Source organism: Gobio gobio, assembly GCF_949357685.1.
Source record: "Gobio gobio genome assembly, chromosome: 6".
In the NCBI taxonomy this organism is placed as follows: Eukaryota; Metazoa; Chordata; class Actinopteri; order Cypriniformes; family Gobionidae; genus Gobio; species Gobio gobio.
Genome location: NC_137102.1, coordinates 45,792,956 through 45,811,049, shown reverse-complemented (window position 1 = coordinate 45,811,049; position 18,094 = coordinate 45,792,956). Strand labels below are relative to the sequence as shown.

Below are 18,094 nucleotides of genomic sequence, written 5' to 3'. Positions count from 1 at the left end.
TTTGTGCAATAATCTCATAGTGCTGCCACCAGCTGGAGAGGAGAAGAAACGGTGCCACTGACAGGCCATGTTTGTGTTCTTATCTCTCTACATTTTTGAGCATGAACAGACAATCAATCAATCAATTTATTTAGTTTATTTTCTACTTTTTTTAACATAACTATCGTTCAAAAGTTTAGACCGGTAAGATTTTTTAATGTTAAAAAAAGTATCTTCTGCTCACCAAGGCTGCATTTATTTGATCCAAATTAATGAATTTGAATCCATTTATTTGAATCCAATTAATATGCAACATTACTTCAGTCTTCAGTGCCACATGATCATTCAGAAATCATTCTAATATGCTGATTTGCTGCTCAAGAAACATTTATTCTTCTTCATTTATTCTATACATATATTCTTATCAATGTTGAAAACGACTCGGTTATTAACATAACCTCGGTTCCCTGAGAGAAGGGAACCAGTCTTGCGTTAGCATAACACAGGGGGTACTCCGTATTTCCTCGAGACTGAAGTCAATTTTATCCTTAAAATTTTCCATGTAAAACGCAGTGTAGCTGCACAGTACACCTAGCAGAGCGCAGGTGCGTGCTGATTGGCTGTGCTGCTGCAACTGCAGGCAACCTGTGGTGAGGTGGCTGAGTGGGGGGAGCCAATGGGACGTCTTCTTTGTTCCCGCCCGCATAGCCCTCCTGAATTTGCATAGCGAATCTATAAAAGGCTGTGTCTCGCCATAGGGACTCAGTTCATAAAATCGACTGAAGCGACACACACTGAGCTAGCACTAGCACGGCATTCTACGCAAGATTCGTTCCCTTCTCTCAGGGAACCATGGTTATGTTAATAACCGAGTCGTTCCCTTTCGAGAGAGTCACTCGTCTTGCGTTAGCATAATGCAGGAGGACCATTGTAAAACGCTGTGCGTGCAGATCACCACCGCCAGGGCGTAAGCCCTAACAGTCTCTGGAGAGAACGAGCCCCTTAAGCCGACCATATTGGGCTTCCTAGGGGATAAATGTGCATTATTCTGGCCAGACATAGTCGGGCCTTATAGAGCGTAGCCGGACTGTGTCGGGCTATATGATGCATGCTTATAAATGAATATGTAAGAGGGCGATACCCTTACTACGTAGAAAACACACCTGCTTGCAAGGCAGGGACATCTAGGTTATAGAATCTGATAAACGTGGACGGAGAGGCACAGCACGCCGCCGCACAGATATCTTCTAATGGTATGCCATTAGACCAGGCCCATGACGAGGCCATGCCTCTCGTGGAATAAGCTCCGCCTCCTATAGGGCAGACGAGACCCTTGGACTGATAAGCCAGCGCGATGGCATCTACTATCCATCGTGATAATCTCTGCTTTGTGACCGGGCTTCCTTTAGTGAGGCCACCGAAGCAGACAAATAGCTGTTCCGACCGCCTATAGGCTGCGGAACGCTCTATACATATTTTGAGTGCTCTTACCAAGCGGCAACCTCCCGCAGTTTCTCTTGAAGCCAATACGGAAGTGCCTCAAACTGCAATTAATCGACTGGCCGCTAGGGACAGGATCCAGAAGGGAGCAGAATCTCATTGAGCCCCATGTTAAAATGGCCAACTTTAGAGCAGAATAAAACATGTTTAGAGCCTGGTACAAATTGTGCTTTTGGTCTATACGGCTCATTTTGCCCTTCATGACAACTGTGAGGGGGGTTAATTTTTTTTATAACTCATTCGTTTACATTATATAAAGCCTTAAAATTCTGCATAATTAAGGGCGTGGCCACTTCGAGTGTCAGGTGGATAGCCATTTATCTGCTGTCTGTTAGTCATCGCGTCACTTAAGCTCCGCCCACTTCCCGCCTTTTTGCCCATTTTCTGTTATCCTGGAGTGACGCGCGATGACGCGCTGCCAAGATGGCAACGGCCAGCTTTGCGCTTCAGAACGGCTCATCAGAATCCTATGGGTGACGTCACGGACACTACGTCCATATTTTTTTACAGTCTATGGCTCTGACTGATCAAAGTGTGTTCGCGCCTTCCTCGTCCTGCGATAGCTTGTAGGACTATAGAAAGATCCCATATAGGAACTGTAAGGGGGCACGGCGTGTTAAGCCTTCTGGCTCCTTTAAGGAAGCGTGCTATGAGATAGCACTTTCCTAAGGACTGCCCCGCCACCTGCCTGTGATACACTGCTATTGCCGCCACATATACTTTGAGCGTGGAGGGGGAACGACCCGCGTCCAACAGCTCTTGTAAAAATCGGAGCACTTCTGTGACCTCACATGTTTGTGGGTTCAGTTCTCGTGCATCGTACCAGTTTGAGAAAACCGACCATTTCAGGGCGTATAGCCGCCTAGTTTTGGGGGCTCTGGCCTCTGATATGGTGTTCAGTATTTCGACCGGGAGGTTCCCGGGTAGCCATTGATGGCCCATGCATGAAGGGCCCATAAATCTGGTCTGGGGTGCTCCTGACTGAGGAGGTCTTTCCTCAGTGGTATCGGCCACGGGGCTGTATCCAGCATCTGGGTCAGATGACTGGCTCCTCCACAGCGGAGCTATCAATAGTGTTGCGTGTTTCCCCTCCACGATCCTCCTGATTACCTGGGGTAACAGTGCGATCGGGGGAAATGCATATAGAGGGAGGCTGGGCCACTCGTGGGCCAGCGCATCCCTGTCCTTGGAGAAGTATATAGGGCAGTGAGTGTTGTCTTTCGACGCAAAAAGATCTACTTCCGCTTTCCCGAAGACACTCCATATCAACTGAACCGTTTGTGGGTGAAGTGACCATTCCCCTGGGGGAACGTTGTTCCTGGATAGCATATCCGGCCCCTGGTTCAGTATTGCTGGCAAGTGCGCTGCAATCAGTGAGCTCAGGTTGCGTGCTGCCCATATCAAGAGGCGTTCTGCCATGATATGTAGGCTGCATGAGTTTAGCCCACCCTGGTGGTTTATATATGAGACTACTGTCATGCTGTCCGAGCGGACCAGGACATGCTGTCCCTTTAAGACGGGAGGAAAGCTTTGAGTGCTAAAACACCACTCTCATCTCTAGACAGTTTATGTGTAGCCTCTTCTCCGCTACTGACCACAGGCCGGAGAGTGGCTTGCCCTGATGTAGGGCACCCCAACCTAGGTTGGATGCATCTGTCGAGACTACTTTCACATCTCGAATCTCAAGAATGGCCTGTGACAGGGAGCTATTTGTATGTGAAAATAAGCATCCATCAGATCTAGTGTGAAAAACCAATCTCCCGGACGAATGTGCGCGAGGATTTGTTTCATGGACAGCATTCTGAACGTACGGCTCAATAGCGATATCTAGGATGGGTCTGAGGCCGCCATGCCTCTTCAGGATGAGAAAGTAACGGCTGTAAAAGCCTGCGTCGCTTTGCGACGGGTGCACGGCTTCTATTGTTCGTTTCTCTAGCAGTTTGGCCACTTCTGCGCGGAGCACGTGACTCACGGTGCTTTTTACCGAAGATTCCACTATCGCTTGAAAGCGCGGGGGCCTGCGAGTGAGCAAAGGTGGGCAGCAATGGCTTCTTCGAGCGACGGGAAGCTCTCGTATCCTTTCTCTTTTGCGCCGTCCACGGTGGAGAGCGCTGGGGAGAAGGAAGACTTGGCACGGGCTGAAAACAGCGCCTTCCAGGCTTTGGTAAGCTCTTCGTGAACCTCCGGAAAGAAGGGGGCGGGTCTTTAAGGACAGGACTGGCGACGACCCTGTAGGAACCACTCGTCCAGTCTGCTCCTCGCAGGCTCCTGGGGCGGGGACCACTCGAGCCCGAGGTCTCCCATGGCCCTCGAGAGCACACGCTCTAGTTCCGCGTCGACGCTTGCCCTGACGCTTGTGGCGGCCTGCGTAAAAGCAGAGCACTCCGAGACCGAGTCTGACCACTCGCTGGTTGAAGCCGATTGGGAAGCGTCACTGGTCTCCTCTTCTTGGTCCTGACGGGGTCCACCAAAGGAGACTGAACAGGCCATTGGAATATATATATATTTTAATATTTTAATATAGTTAATAATGTAATTTATTCCTGATGCAAAGCTGAATTTTCAGAAGCCTTTATGTAGGCTTTAATGTAGCATGATCTTTCAGAAATATGCAGATTTCTATTTTCATTATTAAAGTTGCAAATTTTTTTTTGCTTAATATTTTTGTGGAAACCATGTTGCATTTTCTTTAAGGTTTCTTTGATAGAAAGTTTGAAATAGTTTTTAAAACATTGTTGAATGTTTACTCGTTGAATAAAGATGAATACAATTTCTTAAAAAAAAAAGTATTGACCCTAAACTTTTGAAAAGTAGTGCATATTATATACCATTATCTATTTTTTCACACACACACACACACACACACACACACACACACACACACACACACACACACACACACACACACACACACACACACACACACACACACACACACACACACACACACACACACACACACACACACACACACACACACACACACACACACACACACACACTGTGTTCTGTTTCCTAGATAAAATGCATGCCAGTGTATGCCTCATGTTAGGTTGCTATGTGCTGGGCAGAACCGCTCAGCTGTTGAGATTAATTCCAAGAGATCTTTTTTTGGCTGATGGGTCAATCTTTATTTCACTCTGTCTCTATGATGTTGGTGTGTGTATGAACATGAGTGTTTGGAGATTTAAATGTTCTCATGGCCTTCTGAAGTCCCCAGCTTAACTACCAGTGTGTTGGACAATGATGTTGGTGTGTGTATGAACATGAGTGTTTGGAGATTTAAATGTTCTCATGGCCTTCTGAGGTTCAGTGCCCAGCTTAACTACCAGTGTGTTAGACAGAGTCATCTGCTCTTTACATGGTAATCAAGACACAAACGCAGAGTAAAAGGACACATTAGACAGGATATGTTTTCACATTTTAATACATTTCACATGTGGCTTATGGTAACAGAAATGACACAAACAATAATAGTGCTTGGACTATTAATTAATTTGGCTACCCAACACACACATACTCATATACACTGTCACATTCTGGAGCACATTTAATGAAAAAATCCCCTCTTATTCATTAACTACTTTCTCTGCCTTTTATGTTTTCTCCATCCATTTCTCCACCGTTTCTGTGCTGAATTTCTTTTTTCAGTCTTCTTGAATACGAGTCGCCCCCTCTTCTGACACTGGACCCTCTCTCTTGATCTCGGTAACCACCTCTGTGTATGTCACATCTGGGCTGGACTTCCTGCCTTTGGGAGGAGTCACAGCTAGCTCGGCCTCCGCGCCCTCCTGGCCCTCAGCGACAGTGCGCTCCTTCTTCAGTTTGATTTTGAACGATTCTTTAGTGGGTGCTTTCTTAGCAATGTTTTCCTTCAGCCTCTCGCTGCTCTGACGGATCTTCTCTCGCTGCTCGGTGGGCACGATCTTCTCACCCAAGTTGTTGAATTTGGTTCCAATCGATTGGCCCGTCTTACTCAGGCTCTCCTTGGTCTTGCTGAGGTTATCCCGCGTCTTATCGCGGGTCTTGCTCATGTTCTCTTTGGAGAACGCAGCTTTGATGTTCTCAATGCCTTTTAACCCGCTCTGTTTCAGACGTGCACCCCGAGATGACTCCGCCTCCTCTACCACCATGTACTCTTCATCAGATGATAGGTCAGCAGGGATGTCATACTCATCTGGCTCCACCTCCAAGTTAGCAAGCCCTGCCCCCTTGGGAGTCTTGGTGACAGCAACAGAGGGAACTTCAGTTTCACCCTGCGGTGACACACAGATAGTAGAGACTATTAATCACTAGAACACACTCCGACCTTACCACTCCACTCCTAGAAGGTCATGGAGAAGAACTCTGTGCTGTTTGTGTGGTATATAAATCTGTACGTGATAACATTAAGGACACTGTAGTAACAGGTTTGCTAGAATTTACTCAACAAGATGCAAGAATCATTGAGCTGATAACCAAATGTCATTTTCAATATTAACATATTTAGATTTAAAGGGATAGTTTACCCAAAAAATGAAAATTCTGTCATAATTTACTCACCCTTACTTGTTCCAAACCTGTAAAACTTTCGTCTTTCATCTTCGGAACACAAATTAACACAAAATGAAATCTTAGCGCTTTTTGTCCCTCCATTGACAGCCCAGACAACTACCACTTTCAAGCCCCAGAAAGATAAGGCACTATAAAATTAATCCATGTGACCCAAGTGACCCGATCTCTCTGCAATTCGTACGTATTTTACGAAGTGGCTAATTCGTACAAATTTGTACGACCTCACTCGTACAAATTCGTAAGATTTTTGCTAAATCGTACGTATTTGACAAGTTGGCAATTTGACAATACGAATGACCTACCCCTAACCCAGCCCCTAAACCCTACCCATCACTGCATTAGACAAATCGTACAAATTCATACGAGTGAGGTTGTACGAATTAGCCACGTCATACAAATACGTACGAATTGGTCGTGAGATAGCGTTGAAGTGGCTTAACCTCAGTTTTATGAAGTGACACGAGTGCTTTTTTGCGAATAAAAAACATAATTTATCACTTTATTTTCAAAATATTAATCTCTAATGCACGTTAATGAGAGTACTACAACGCATGCGTGTTTTGTTGACGCGAGAGCAGAAATTGTTGCATTGTTTACTAAATTTCTGGAGCTTAAAAGTGGTAGTTGTGTAGGCTGTCAAAAAGATGATCATTGTGTTCCTAAGATGAACGAATTTCTTGACATAAAGGTGAGTAATTAATGACAGAATTTTCATTTTTGAGTGAACTATCCCTTTAAGATTTAAATGTGCATTTCTATTTAGATTTATTACATTGAAACATAGCTCTACCTCCTCTTGCTCTTACCAAAACAAAAACAGATCCAACATTTTAGGTGCTGTGTTATGGATGTAAAATGTTGGTTCAGTTACAGAATACAACTCACATACTTAAAGTGATAGTTCACTTAAATATATATTTTTTTAAAAATGTAATCGATTAACTATTTTTGACCATATATTGAAAGTCAGTGGACCCCAAAACAACATTAGACCCTATTGACTTTCATTGTAAGGAGGAAAAATAATCTTCTTGGGACGACATGAGGGGGGAAAAACTGTTTTTATTTATCCCATGAAAGTTTCAGCTGTTACGTTTGGAAGGACTGCCATGATGATGATGCATATAAGATTATCTAATGCACATTGAACATGAATAAGTTGAAAACTAGTTAAAATCACCATAATATTAAAACAAATATAAAACGGATAGTTCTGATTACACCTCTGCTCTATGTCGTGCCTAACAACGCCCCAAAGCTGTTCTAAATTCCTGTGAACCACATCAATGTCAGACAGACACTCTCATCCTGTTTAAGTGGGCGGTTCTCGGCCATCACAAGCAAAGTGGACTAGATTTTATGCCAGTCTAAAGTCTGGTTACTTGAGACTACCCTTCCCTGGAGGACATTTTTGTAGTCTGTAAGAATGGATGTCTATGTATGTGTATGTATTCAGGGAATAACCTTAAAGAGTCTCTTCAGCTGTGTTCAGCAGCTCTATATTAGGAAAGCTCAGAATAACTACACACAAACCCATACTCTCGTACTCACACACACACTCTAACATCCTAATTTGTAATACATTTACGCTAATTATTTATGGGTAGCACTTTATTTGACAGTCCTGTTTCCCATGTACATACTATGTACTTATTACAGTAATACTAACCTTGAAACTACACCTAAACCTAACCTTAACCCCTGTAGTTACCTTATATTACCAGTATTTTCTTAGGTAAGTACATATAAGTACACGTACTGTAAAATAAAGTGCAACCTATTTATGCTGTATATTGAAGTGTTGCACTACACTGAGGAGTGGAATATACAAATTTGCCAGCATTTGTGCTATGCCAATCAGAAGAATTTAACTTAATCATAATTTGTGTGCAACAACACATTGGAGGCACCAAATGTTTGAGAATAGATAATTGATAAGACCACATTGGACTACAACTACTAATCTGAATATTCAGCGTCTGTGGTGGTTGAGGTCCGGTGTCACTCTGGAAGTCTCTTGAATGGACAAAAATATCTTTATTGTCATCTGACACACTAACATAAATAGGTAGCCAATCAGCTTTAGAAAGGAAATTCTCAAGTGCGCCCCTATTGCTAATACAGCAGGTGTCATTATGAGATTACAGAGCCAACTTGCTGTTAAATGCCAAAAAGATAGATCTTCACCATCAATCACCCAAAAAGTTGCGTCACACTTACAGTTGTTTGGTGAATTTTCACAAGCAAAATGCAGTCATTTTAATCAGGAATTTTGTTTGAAGGCGAAAGATTTCGCAAGGGATTCAAGTTGTTGACCAACAAAAGGCTGCTTTGTTTAAAAGTGACTTCTGTGTGAGCTGTGCTTCACAAAGTGCTACATTTTTGCCTGTGGAATTTCACCAAAAATGTTGCTGATGTGGCTGTACCTTAACACGCATGCATCGGTTAGCAATGGGTTTACCTGGTAGATAACAACCCTGAACTTGTTGCGTGTGAGCAGCTCATCCTGTGTAGTTTCCACCTTCTTCACACGCACGTTCTGTTTCTCCACACGTGAGCGTACTTCTTTAACGTGCGTGCTCACGCGACGGGCTTTCTGCAGCAGTTTGTCAACGGTTGTCGCTGTGGCGCCGTGGTCATGAGCTAGTTTTACGAGCTCAGATTGGACAGCGCTCACAGAGCTTTCGAGCTGCTGCTGTCGCTCCTCCATGCGCTGCTGGCTTGCCTGGACGCCATCGATGATCGTAGAAACGCGCTCCAGCAAAGACAGAATCGACAAGGCCGAGACGGGCTGCCCGGATTCATCCTCGACCCCCAATATGACATCTCCTCTCTTTTCCATCTCTGATTCTCCTTTTCACACGTCCCTAAAAGTAACACTAAAGGGCCAGAGATGGGAAGGGGCCAGGCGGAATCAAACACACAGTACAGGGAGAAACTGACACTCCAAGAGAGACTCCAATGGAATCTGACAAACTCCACCCCGGTTCACACAGATAGATATAAATGCATGGATATAAATACAACTGTAAGAGGATACTAAGACATTTTTGGAAGCTGTGTCACAGAAGCGTTGGAAAGCCCCATTAATTCATACATTCCCGTATCGTGTGCATGTGTTATGGTGGCTTGTGATATGCATAATATGTGTTGCATTCTCAGCTCTGAAATATCTATAATGACACTGGCATTGATCTAGACCACAAATGTGTGTGTTTGTGTGGTGAGGTGGACTTACTTTTATAAATCTGCCCCCCTGTGGCATACAGTCAACTCAACTGAAGCCAACAGCTGAGGAACGCACACACACACACAGTGTAAACTGACCTTGGAGGGGTTTCAAATTGGTGTTTTGACCTCTGACCTCACATTAAGGCATGTGAAAACTGCATCTCCCAGCATGCACTTTAAGTCGCTGAGGAAAAGACACTAGTACTTTAGAAATAAAAAATACCAAGAAGAAAAATACTAAAGACATGACATTTTTCTTAAAACTTTACAATTTTTACTGAGTTTAAACAGATTTGACATGCAAACTTTCACAGGCCTTCACATAATATCAAGTCACTTGAATTACAAACTGATTTAGAAGACTGATAAACGTACAGTCACACACTATGATGACCTGCTTTTTGCGAATTCAGTTGTAAGAGGTTTTGATTGCTTGGTTTTGGATTGTGCTAAAACACAGTTCTATTGTCTCCTTTTTGCTATGTTTCCAAAATGAAAAGATTTCCCCGCTTTTTCCACCTTAATTTTCTATGTGGAAGTTATTTCCAGTGAATGTGCAAGACTTTCGTTTCATTAGCCGCTATAGGTAAATAACTGGAAGAATAACAAAGTGCAGTCAATGGTAAAACTATTTGTGCTACAAACCAGTGTGTTTACGATTGATTACCATAATAAATAAAAATAAAATGATAGCAAATACCGGTATGCAACATCAAGCAGCATAACGGACTGTTTTTGTACAGCGGAAGCCTCGCACATTCAAGTTGGTTACAACTACTCTTACATTAAAAATGAGGAGAATAGAAGGTAAACCATAAAGAGAAAACAACAGATTCTGGCAGGAGTAGGCTTTACAAACATTCTCTGATATGCTTTAATCTCTGGCCCACACTGTAAATCTCTTATGGAAAGTTTGGACACTAAGCTAGATTTTATTTTTAGGAATTTACCTTTTTTTTTTTTTTTTTTTTTTTAATCTGAGGGATCCATGCCAAAGTTACAAAGCTATTGTGTTGTGGGTGGTTGCCAGGGCATTGCTATGTAGTTACTAAGGCTTTCTGGGAGTTTTTTTTGTGCATGTTTCTATGTGGTTGCTAGGGTGTTCTGAGCAGTTGCTTACTGATAAAAGAGTCCACCCAAAGTGTCAGTAATATTCTGGTCCCCATATATATCTCTTAGTTCGGTGGCTGAGAGAGCTCAACTCTGCAAATACTCACAACGCAAACAAATACAGAAACACACAGAAAATACTCACAACGCAACCAAATACAGACACGCTGCAAATACTCACTACGCAACCAAATACAGAAACGTGCTGCAAATACTCACAATGCAACCAAATACTGCAAATACTCACAATGCAACCAAATACTGCAAATACTCACAACGCAACCAAATACTGAAAATACTCACAACGCAACCAAATACTGCAAAAACTCACAATGCAACCAAATACTGAAAATACTCACAACGCAACCAAATACAGAACCGTGCTGCAGATACTAACAATGGAACCAAATACTGCAAATACTCACAGCGCAACCAAATACAGAAACACACTGCAAATACTCACCACGCAACCAAATACAGAAACGTGCTGCAAATACTCACAATGCAACCAAATACTGCAAATACTCACAATGCAACCAAATACTGCAAATACTCACAACGCAACCAAATACTGAAAATACTCACAATGCAACCAAATACAGAAACGTGCTGCAGATACTCACAATGCAACCAAATACTGCAAATACTCACAATGCAACCAAATACAGAAACACACTGCAAATACTCACCACGCAACCAAATACAGAAACGTGCTGCAAATACTCACAATGCAACCAAATACTGCAAATACTCACAATGCAACCAAATACTGCAAATACTCACAACGCAACCAAATACTGAAAATACTCACAACGCAACCAAATACAGAAACGTGCTGCAGATACTCACAATGCAACCAAATACTGCAAATACTTACAATGCAACCAAATACAGAAACACACTGCAAATATTCACCACGCAACCAAATACAGAAACGTGCTGCAAATACTCACAATGCAACCAAATAATGCAAATACTCACAACGCAACCAAATACTGCAAATACTCACAACGCAACCAAATACAGAAACATGCTGCAGATACTCACAATGCAACCAAATACTGCAAATACTCACAACGCAACCAAAAACAGAAACGCACTGCAAATACTCAAAGCACAACCAAATACAGGAACGCGCTGCAAATACTCACAACGCAACCAAGTACAGACACACACTGCAAATACTCTCAACCCAACCGAATACAGAAACATGCTGCAAATACTCACAACACAACCAAATACAGAAGCATGCTGCAAATACTCACAACGCAACCAAATACTGTAAATACTCACAACGCAACTAAATACAGAAACGCGCTGCAAATACTCACAACGCGACCAAATACTGTAAATACTCACAACGCAACTAAATACAGAAACGCGCTGCAAATACTCACAACGCAACCAAATACTGTAAATACTCACAATGCAACCAAATACAGAAACGCACTGCAAATACTCACAGCGCAACCAAATACTGTAAATACTCACAATGCAACCAAATACAGAAACACGCTGCAAATACTGACAATGCAACCAAATACAGAAGCATACTGCGAATGCTCACACAACACAACCAAATACAGAAACACATTGCAAAAACTCACAACGCAACCAAATACAGAAACATGCTGCAAATACTCACAGCAAATCCAAATACTGCAAATACTTACAACGCAACTAAATACAGACATGCACTGCAAATACTCACAATGCAACCAAATACAGAAATATGCTGCAAATACTCACACAGCAACCAAATACAGAAATGCGCTGCAAATACAATGCAATCAAACATAGAAACACGCTGCATATACTCACAACACAACCAAATACAGACACGCGCTGCAAATATTCACAGCGCAACCAAATGCAGACACACTGTAAATACTCACAACGTAACCAAATGCAGACACTGAAAATACTCACAACGCAACCAAATACAGAAACGCGCTGCAAATACTCACAGCGCAACCAAATGCAGACACACTGTAAATACTCACAACGCAACCAAATGCAGACACGCTGCAAATAATCACAACGCAACCGAATACAGAAACGCACTGCAAATACTCACAGCGCAACCAAAGATAGAAACACGCTGCAAATACTCACAACACAACCATTACAGAAACACGCTGCAAATAGCTACTCACAACGCAACCAAATACAGAAACACGCTGCAAATACTCACAACGCAACCAAATACAGACAGTCAGACACACACTGCAAACACTCACAACTCACAACTTTTCTATTTGCATGTTTTCTTCAGCTGCAGCGCTTTGAACTCTCTCGGCCACCATATCTTAGTCAGAATAAATATAAATATTGGATTTGTATGCCTTGTATGTCCTCCAAGTGAAAATACTAAATCTTATAGCTTTTGAAAGTAATAGCACACAATCTCCTTGACAAAATGCATACAAACACCCTTGAATCATGCTAGCATGTTTTGCGTGGCAAGCGCCACGCCAATATTGTTCAGAAAATGTAATAATCTACTTAATGTAAACATTTCACCATGTGGATTTACTGTACTTGGACTAGAAAGAAAGTGAGGGAGAGAGATGAAAAAGGCAAAACTGTGAAGAGGAGAGAACACTGGGAATGTAGAGATTTTAAAATAATAATAAAAACTCCCGGTGACAAGGTTGAGTAAGGCCACTGAAATATCAATGTTAAAGGATAAAATTCTTTCCAAAAAGCTTCGGTGAGAGTGTAAGTGTTTAAGTGTGAAGAAGCTATTAAAGAGTATGTATGTGATGTACGTGAGTAGATGAGCATGTGTGGTTGGGGACAAAAAAAAGAGTTTCAAGAGTGTACAGTTTGTGATTTTTCTGTTAAGTCAGCAGCTATAAAATGCTGCGTCCTCCATCTTTGGGAAAGTGACCCAGGTTCTGTTTCTGAAGATGGGCTCGTGGCTTTTTTGGATGAATCCTAAAGGCAACAGTTTTAAGATTAGGTGAGTGTGTAATATTTGTGCTTTTTTCTATATTAGCATTTATTTGGTGCATACTAATATGCATGTGAAGAGTTTTACCTTGTGAAGCATATTATTATAGCGATGATGATGCTGATCTGTACAGCAGCAAGGATCCCAGCAATCAGGACGTATTGAAGCTTCTGTCCATTGGGCACCACGTACAACTCACTGAAGTCTCTTTGCTCACAGTGCACCCCGGAGAACCCCACATCACACCTAAACAATAAGACCATCATTGACCAAAACACATCAACCCCATATGCCTAAAATCTTCTTAATTTGTACATCCAATTGAGATTTAATACAATACATGACTTGCGCATGTGTTGCGGATCATACCTGCATATTGCCAGATCATTTTTCATCTCACAGGTTCCATGCACACAAAAACTGCTGTTGATTTCAGCACAGGGCATTGCTCCGCCCACACTGACTCCACGCACTAATACCACTGAATCTATAGGATGAATCAAACATGTCATATCTGCATTACAGAAAAATTGTAAATGTTTGTCTCTACTTGTGTTTGCTGATGTATGATTTGTTTGTGTGTGTTTACCTGGACATTGCCCAAGGTGTTTGACATTAATCTGAGCTTGTTTCAAGCAGGAAGCTTCTCTGACCTGACATGGATTACTGTAAGACTGGCCATCTGATCCACAAACTGGATTCATATTATTTCCACTGCAGTCTATATTACATACACACCTGCACAGAAAATGCATGTTACCTGCATGTTTGCCTATATAGCACCAAATGGATGTTTATGAAGGAACTACAGGGGGTTTGTGAGATGAAAAGCTAATAATTAATTAAGTCTTGAGAAGTAAAAGGGTTTAAATGTCTGAAAATGAAGAATTTAAGACATTAGTACTGTAACTTGTAAAGTAAAATTATTATTATTATCAAATATTATATTTTATTTTACAGTACAAATGTAATTTGCAAGTAATATATTCTGTCTTCATTTTTTATAAGTTAAAACTACTACTACTACTACTACTACTCTTAATAACAATAATAATAGGAGAACTGCGAACATGTGAATGTGTCATTAAATTATTGAAATATTAACTGTTACTGGGCTAAATATCAAGTAAATATTTTACACACACACACACACACACACACACACACACACACACACACACACACACACACACACACACACACACACACACACACACACACACACACACACACACACGTTGGTGCATCTATCATTATGAGGACATTCCATAGGCATAATGGTTTTTATACTGTAAACTATTCTATCCTCTTACACAAACTCTTAAACCTACAGAACACTTTCTGCATTTTTTATTTTAATAAAACATTGTTTAGTATGTTTTTAAGCCACTGTAATTATGAGTACTCATACACCACTTGTACATTGTAATACCAGTGTGATACCAATGTCATTATACAAATTTGTGTCCTCATAAATCATTTAAACAAGAACACACACACTGTTACACACACACACACACACACACACACACACACACACACACACACACACACACACACACACACACACACACACACACACACACACACACACACACACACACACACACACACACACACACACACACACACACACACACACACACACACACACACACACACACGTTGACCAACCAAATGCCTTCAGAGTCTTCATCACACTCTGCTCCAAACTTGCAGCTAGAACACTTAGAGTATCTGCTGGGATCCAGTCCTGAACTTTCCAGATCTACACAAACATACATGGTTTTCATAAGATCTAATTTTACATTAAAAGTCACATATAATTTTTATTTGAGTGTTATTAATATCATACAACAAATTCAAATTCCCAGGACAATTAAACTGCTCAAAACTTTAGATGCTGGCTCTAAAAAAATAAAATAAAAAAAGCATACCTGTGTCTCCTGATGCCGATTCAGCATCTAAAAAAAGGGTAAATATAAGGTAAAACGCCATGTCTGCATAATAGTTTTAAATTTAAGTATTACAGAGTGTACAAATTATTTTTTTTTTATTATTAAGTGTGGAGGACTGATTTTGCATTTAATTTGAAAAGCTTTGACTGTTTTTGCTCACCGGGATGACAGTGTCCTTCTGTAATTATGGTGATTCTGGTCTGCTGTTCACAGGCGGCTTGTCTTAGGAAACATTCACTATGATATGTGTCACCATCAGACCCACATACTGGAGCAAACCCCTGTGGACACTGAAAGAAACAAACACCCGAGTCCAGAAACCTGCCTGAGACATTAATTATGTCGCAGGCTTAATCAAGGCAACAATCTAAAAACTGTTCTCAGCCTCATTAGCTGTAATACGCTGTGTATCATTTCATAATGTGCAGATCTTATTGTGACAGGACAAAAACAAACCTGAAACTGACAAAGACACTCCAGGTGTGATCCGTTGTCCCTGCAGATTCCTCCAAAAGAACAACTATATTCTTCACACACATGAAGGTCCATTTTCTTCTCGGACATACCTAAAACAAACACACACCTTTGTTAAATGCATCACGTGTTATGCTTGTCCACACAAAGATAGTACAAACTGAAAACCTCATCAGGACTAAAGGTGAGAAGGGAAGCCATAAAAGGATTAAACAATCTGTTTTGACAAGTATACACATACAAAATGTTTGAGGGACCATGGGTCTTCTTTAGAGTCTACCCTTAAAGGGATAGTTCACCCCAAAACGAAATGTTTGTGTTTATCTGCTTACCCCCAGGGCATCCAAGATGTAGGTGTCTTTGTTTCTTCAGTAGAACACAAATGAAGATTTTTAACTCCAACCGTTGCAGTGTGATAGTCGTATAATGCATGTCAATGGGGATATTTTAGAGTATGAGAGCAATGAGAGTAAAAAAACACATAGACATACGAATCCTTATTAAACCATGCGGCTCGTGGCGACACATTGATGTCTTAAGACACGAAACGATCGGTTTCTGCGAGAAACCGAACAATATTTATGTTATTTTTTTTACCTCTTATCAGACGAATATCATCTCGTTTTCCCAGCGCCATAAGGTCAAAATACTGGCGCGATCAAATATATACATATACGTAGATGCCTCATTTGACCGATCCGCGCAGGCACTAATGAGGTATCTATGTATATATCTATGATTGCACCGGTATTTTGCATGTATTTTGACCTTATTTGCCGGAAGTGATGACGCGGGGACGGCTGATGCAAAGCCATAGAAAAAAATGAAATACATTCTTAAATATGGATATTTTTCTTACACAAACACATCGATTCGCTTCAGAAGGCCTTTATTAACACCCCAGAGCCGCGTGGAGCACGTTATTTGACGGGCAAATGCATTTTTTCTGGACTTCAAAAACAGAGCAACTATTACTGCTATTATAATGCTTGGATTAGCCAGAACATTTTTTATATAACTCAGATTTTATTCGTCTGAAAGAAGAATGTCATATACACCTCGGATGACTGGAGGGTGAGTAAATCATAGGCTAATTTTCATTTTTGGGTGAACTATCCCTTTAATGAAATAAAATTAAACCAGCCTAAGTTTGATGGCCTAAGCTTGTGTCTCAGACTGGTCAGGCGCTGGTTTTGGGGCTTTGGGAAACTGTAAACTGGTCAGACCAATTGAAACCAGCTAAAACTATCAACTATCTTACAGTGTAAAAAAAAAATCAGGTCTCCAATTGAATTTTAGTTGGCAAAATTGAATTTCTGTGAATTAAATTGCATCAATTCACAGAAATTCAATTTGGCCAACTGAAAAATTTAGACGTGATCAGTAACTAGAAATGTTTCAATTGGAGACCTGAATTTTTTTTACAGTGTAGGTTGGTTTGAACTTTGTTGTTGTAGTTGTTGTTGTTGATTTGTTTTTTCATAAATTAAAAAATTTCTAAAATGAAAATTAAACTAAAAACCTCCATAATGTGTATAAATCTTTTTTTATTTTATTTGTCATATTATTATTTTTTCAGCAGGACATTTTCATAAAATGTCAAATCTCCTAACATAAAGAGATTTTTTATTTGTATTATTAAATAAAATAATAATAGGCTATATAATTACATTCAGCTTAATTAATAGTTGAAGTCAATGGAAGGTCTACACCATCAATAAATCAAGACATATAGAGTGTGTGTGTGTGTGTGTGTGTGTGTGTGTGTGTGTGTGTGTGTGTGTGTGTGTGTGTGTGTGTGTGTGTGTGTGTGTGTGTGTGTGTGTGTGTGTGTGTGTGTGTACGTAGGCTGTGTGTGTGTGTGTCTGTAGGTTATGTGCGCACCTTCACATCCTTTGTCATCTTCAGTCAAACAGTCGCTCTCCGCGTTAGACGTCAGGGCCCCGGGCATCTGCACCAGGACCAGCAGCCCGAACATCGCGAGACAGCGTCCAGCACCTGCAGCGCACGAGCCACCGGACATAATGCGTCTAAACACGATGATTCCGCGCGACTGATACGGCTGTGTGAGCCAGATGACGCGGAATTGTTGGTTCTCATGAAAGCTGATGCTGCACTTATGGCTCATTTCTTCTTGTCATCGGCCGGGTTGAAAGAAGGGCCAGTGACCCGATACCTTTAAACGCATCACACCAGCTCACGCGCTCCAATTAGCCTATAGTGTCGCGCGCGCTGAAACGGCATCAGTTTCCTTCACTTCCTTTCATCTGCGCTAGACGGACACAGAAACAGGGGAGACGGAGATGGACTCCACAGCAACCAAATAGAATAT

The 18,094-nt window shown here is 41.4% G+C and overlaps 2 protein-coding genes across 3 annotated transcripts; both read right to left on the bottom strand.

Annotated features, from left to right (window-relative positions):
- Positions 1-4,893: 4,893 nt before the first annotated feature.
- cavin4a (caveolae associated protein 4a) lies at positions 4,894-9,290 on the bottom strand. The gene is made up of 2 exons (XM_079818924.1): positions 8,495-9,290; positions 4,894-5,735 (listed from the first exon to the last, which is right to left on the bottom strand). The coding sequence occupies exons 1-2, from the start codon at positions 8,873-8,875 to the stop codon at positions 5,127-5,129; spliced, it is 990 nt and encodes a 329-aa protein (XP_079675050.1). The 5' UTR covers positions 8,876-9,290; the 3' UTR covers positions 4,894-5,126.
- Positions 9,291-10,238: 948 nt separating this feature from the next.
- Positions 10,239-18,094, bottom strand: tmeff1a (transmembrane protein with EGF-like and two follistatin-like domains 1a). Of its 2 annotated transcripts, XR_013816658.1 has the most exons (11): positions 17,647-17,970; positions 15,745-15,854; positions 15,449-15,578; positions 15,268-15,294; positions 15,005-15,098; positions 13,920-14,068; positions 13,700-13,817; positions 13,418-13,576; positions 12,211-13,314; positions 11,201-12,109; positions 10,239-11,143 (listed from the first exon to the last, which is right to left on the bottom strand). XR_013816658.1 is itself a non-coding variant. In XM_079818916.1 (9 exons), exons 1-9 carry the CDS (start codon positions 17,888-17,890, stop codon positions 13,230-13,232), a joined length of 1,116 nt encoding a protein of 371 aa, XP_079675042.1. In that variant the 5' UTR covers positions 17,891-18,094; the 3' UTR covers positions 10,239-13,229. The 2 variants fall into 2 exon arrangements, 1 of the variants encoding a protein (XP_079675042.1); XM_079818916.1 differs by having other exon boundaries at positions 10,239-13,314; positions 17,647-18,094.

What these genes read in the sequence shown, in the direction of transcription:
- cavin4a (XM_079818924.1), bottom strand. Translation starts at nt 8,875, where the DNA reads ATGGAAAAGAGAGGAGATGTCATATTGGGGGTCGAGGATGAATCCGGG. An exon ending in TCAGGGTTGTTATCTACCAG is followed by an intron (nt 5,736 to 8,494) that starts GTAAACCCATTG and finishes GTGTCACCGCAG; the next exon opens with GGTGAAACTGAAGTTCCCTC.
- tmeff1a (XM_079818916.1), bottom strand. Translation starts at nt 17,890, where the DNA reads ATGAGCCATAAGTGCAGCATCAGCTTTCATGAGAACCAACAATTCCGC. An exon ending in ATCGGCATCAGGAGACACAG is followed by an intron (nt 15,099 to 15,267) that starts GTATGCTTTTTT and finishes ATGTTTGTGTAG; the next exon opens with ATCTGGAAAGTTCAGGACTG. An exon ending in GAAGACTCTGAAGGCATTTG is followed by an intron (nt 14,069 to 15,004) that starts GTTGGTCAACGT and finishes TTTTCTGTGCAG; the next exon opens with GTGTGTATGTAATATAGACT.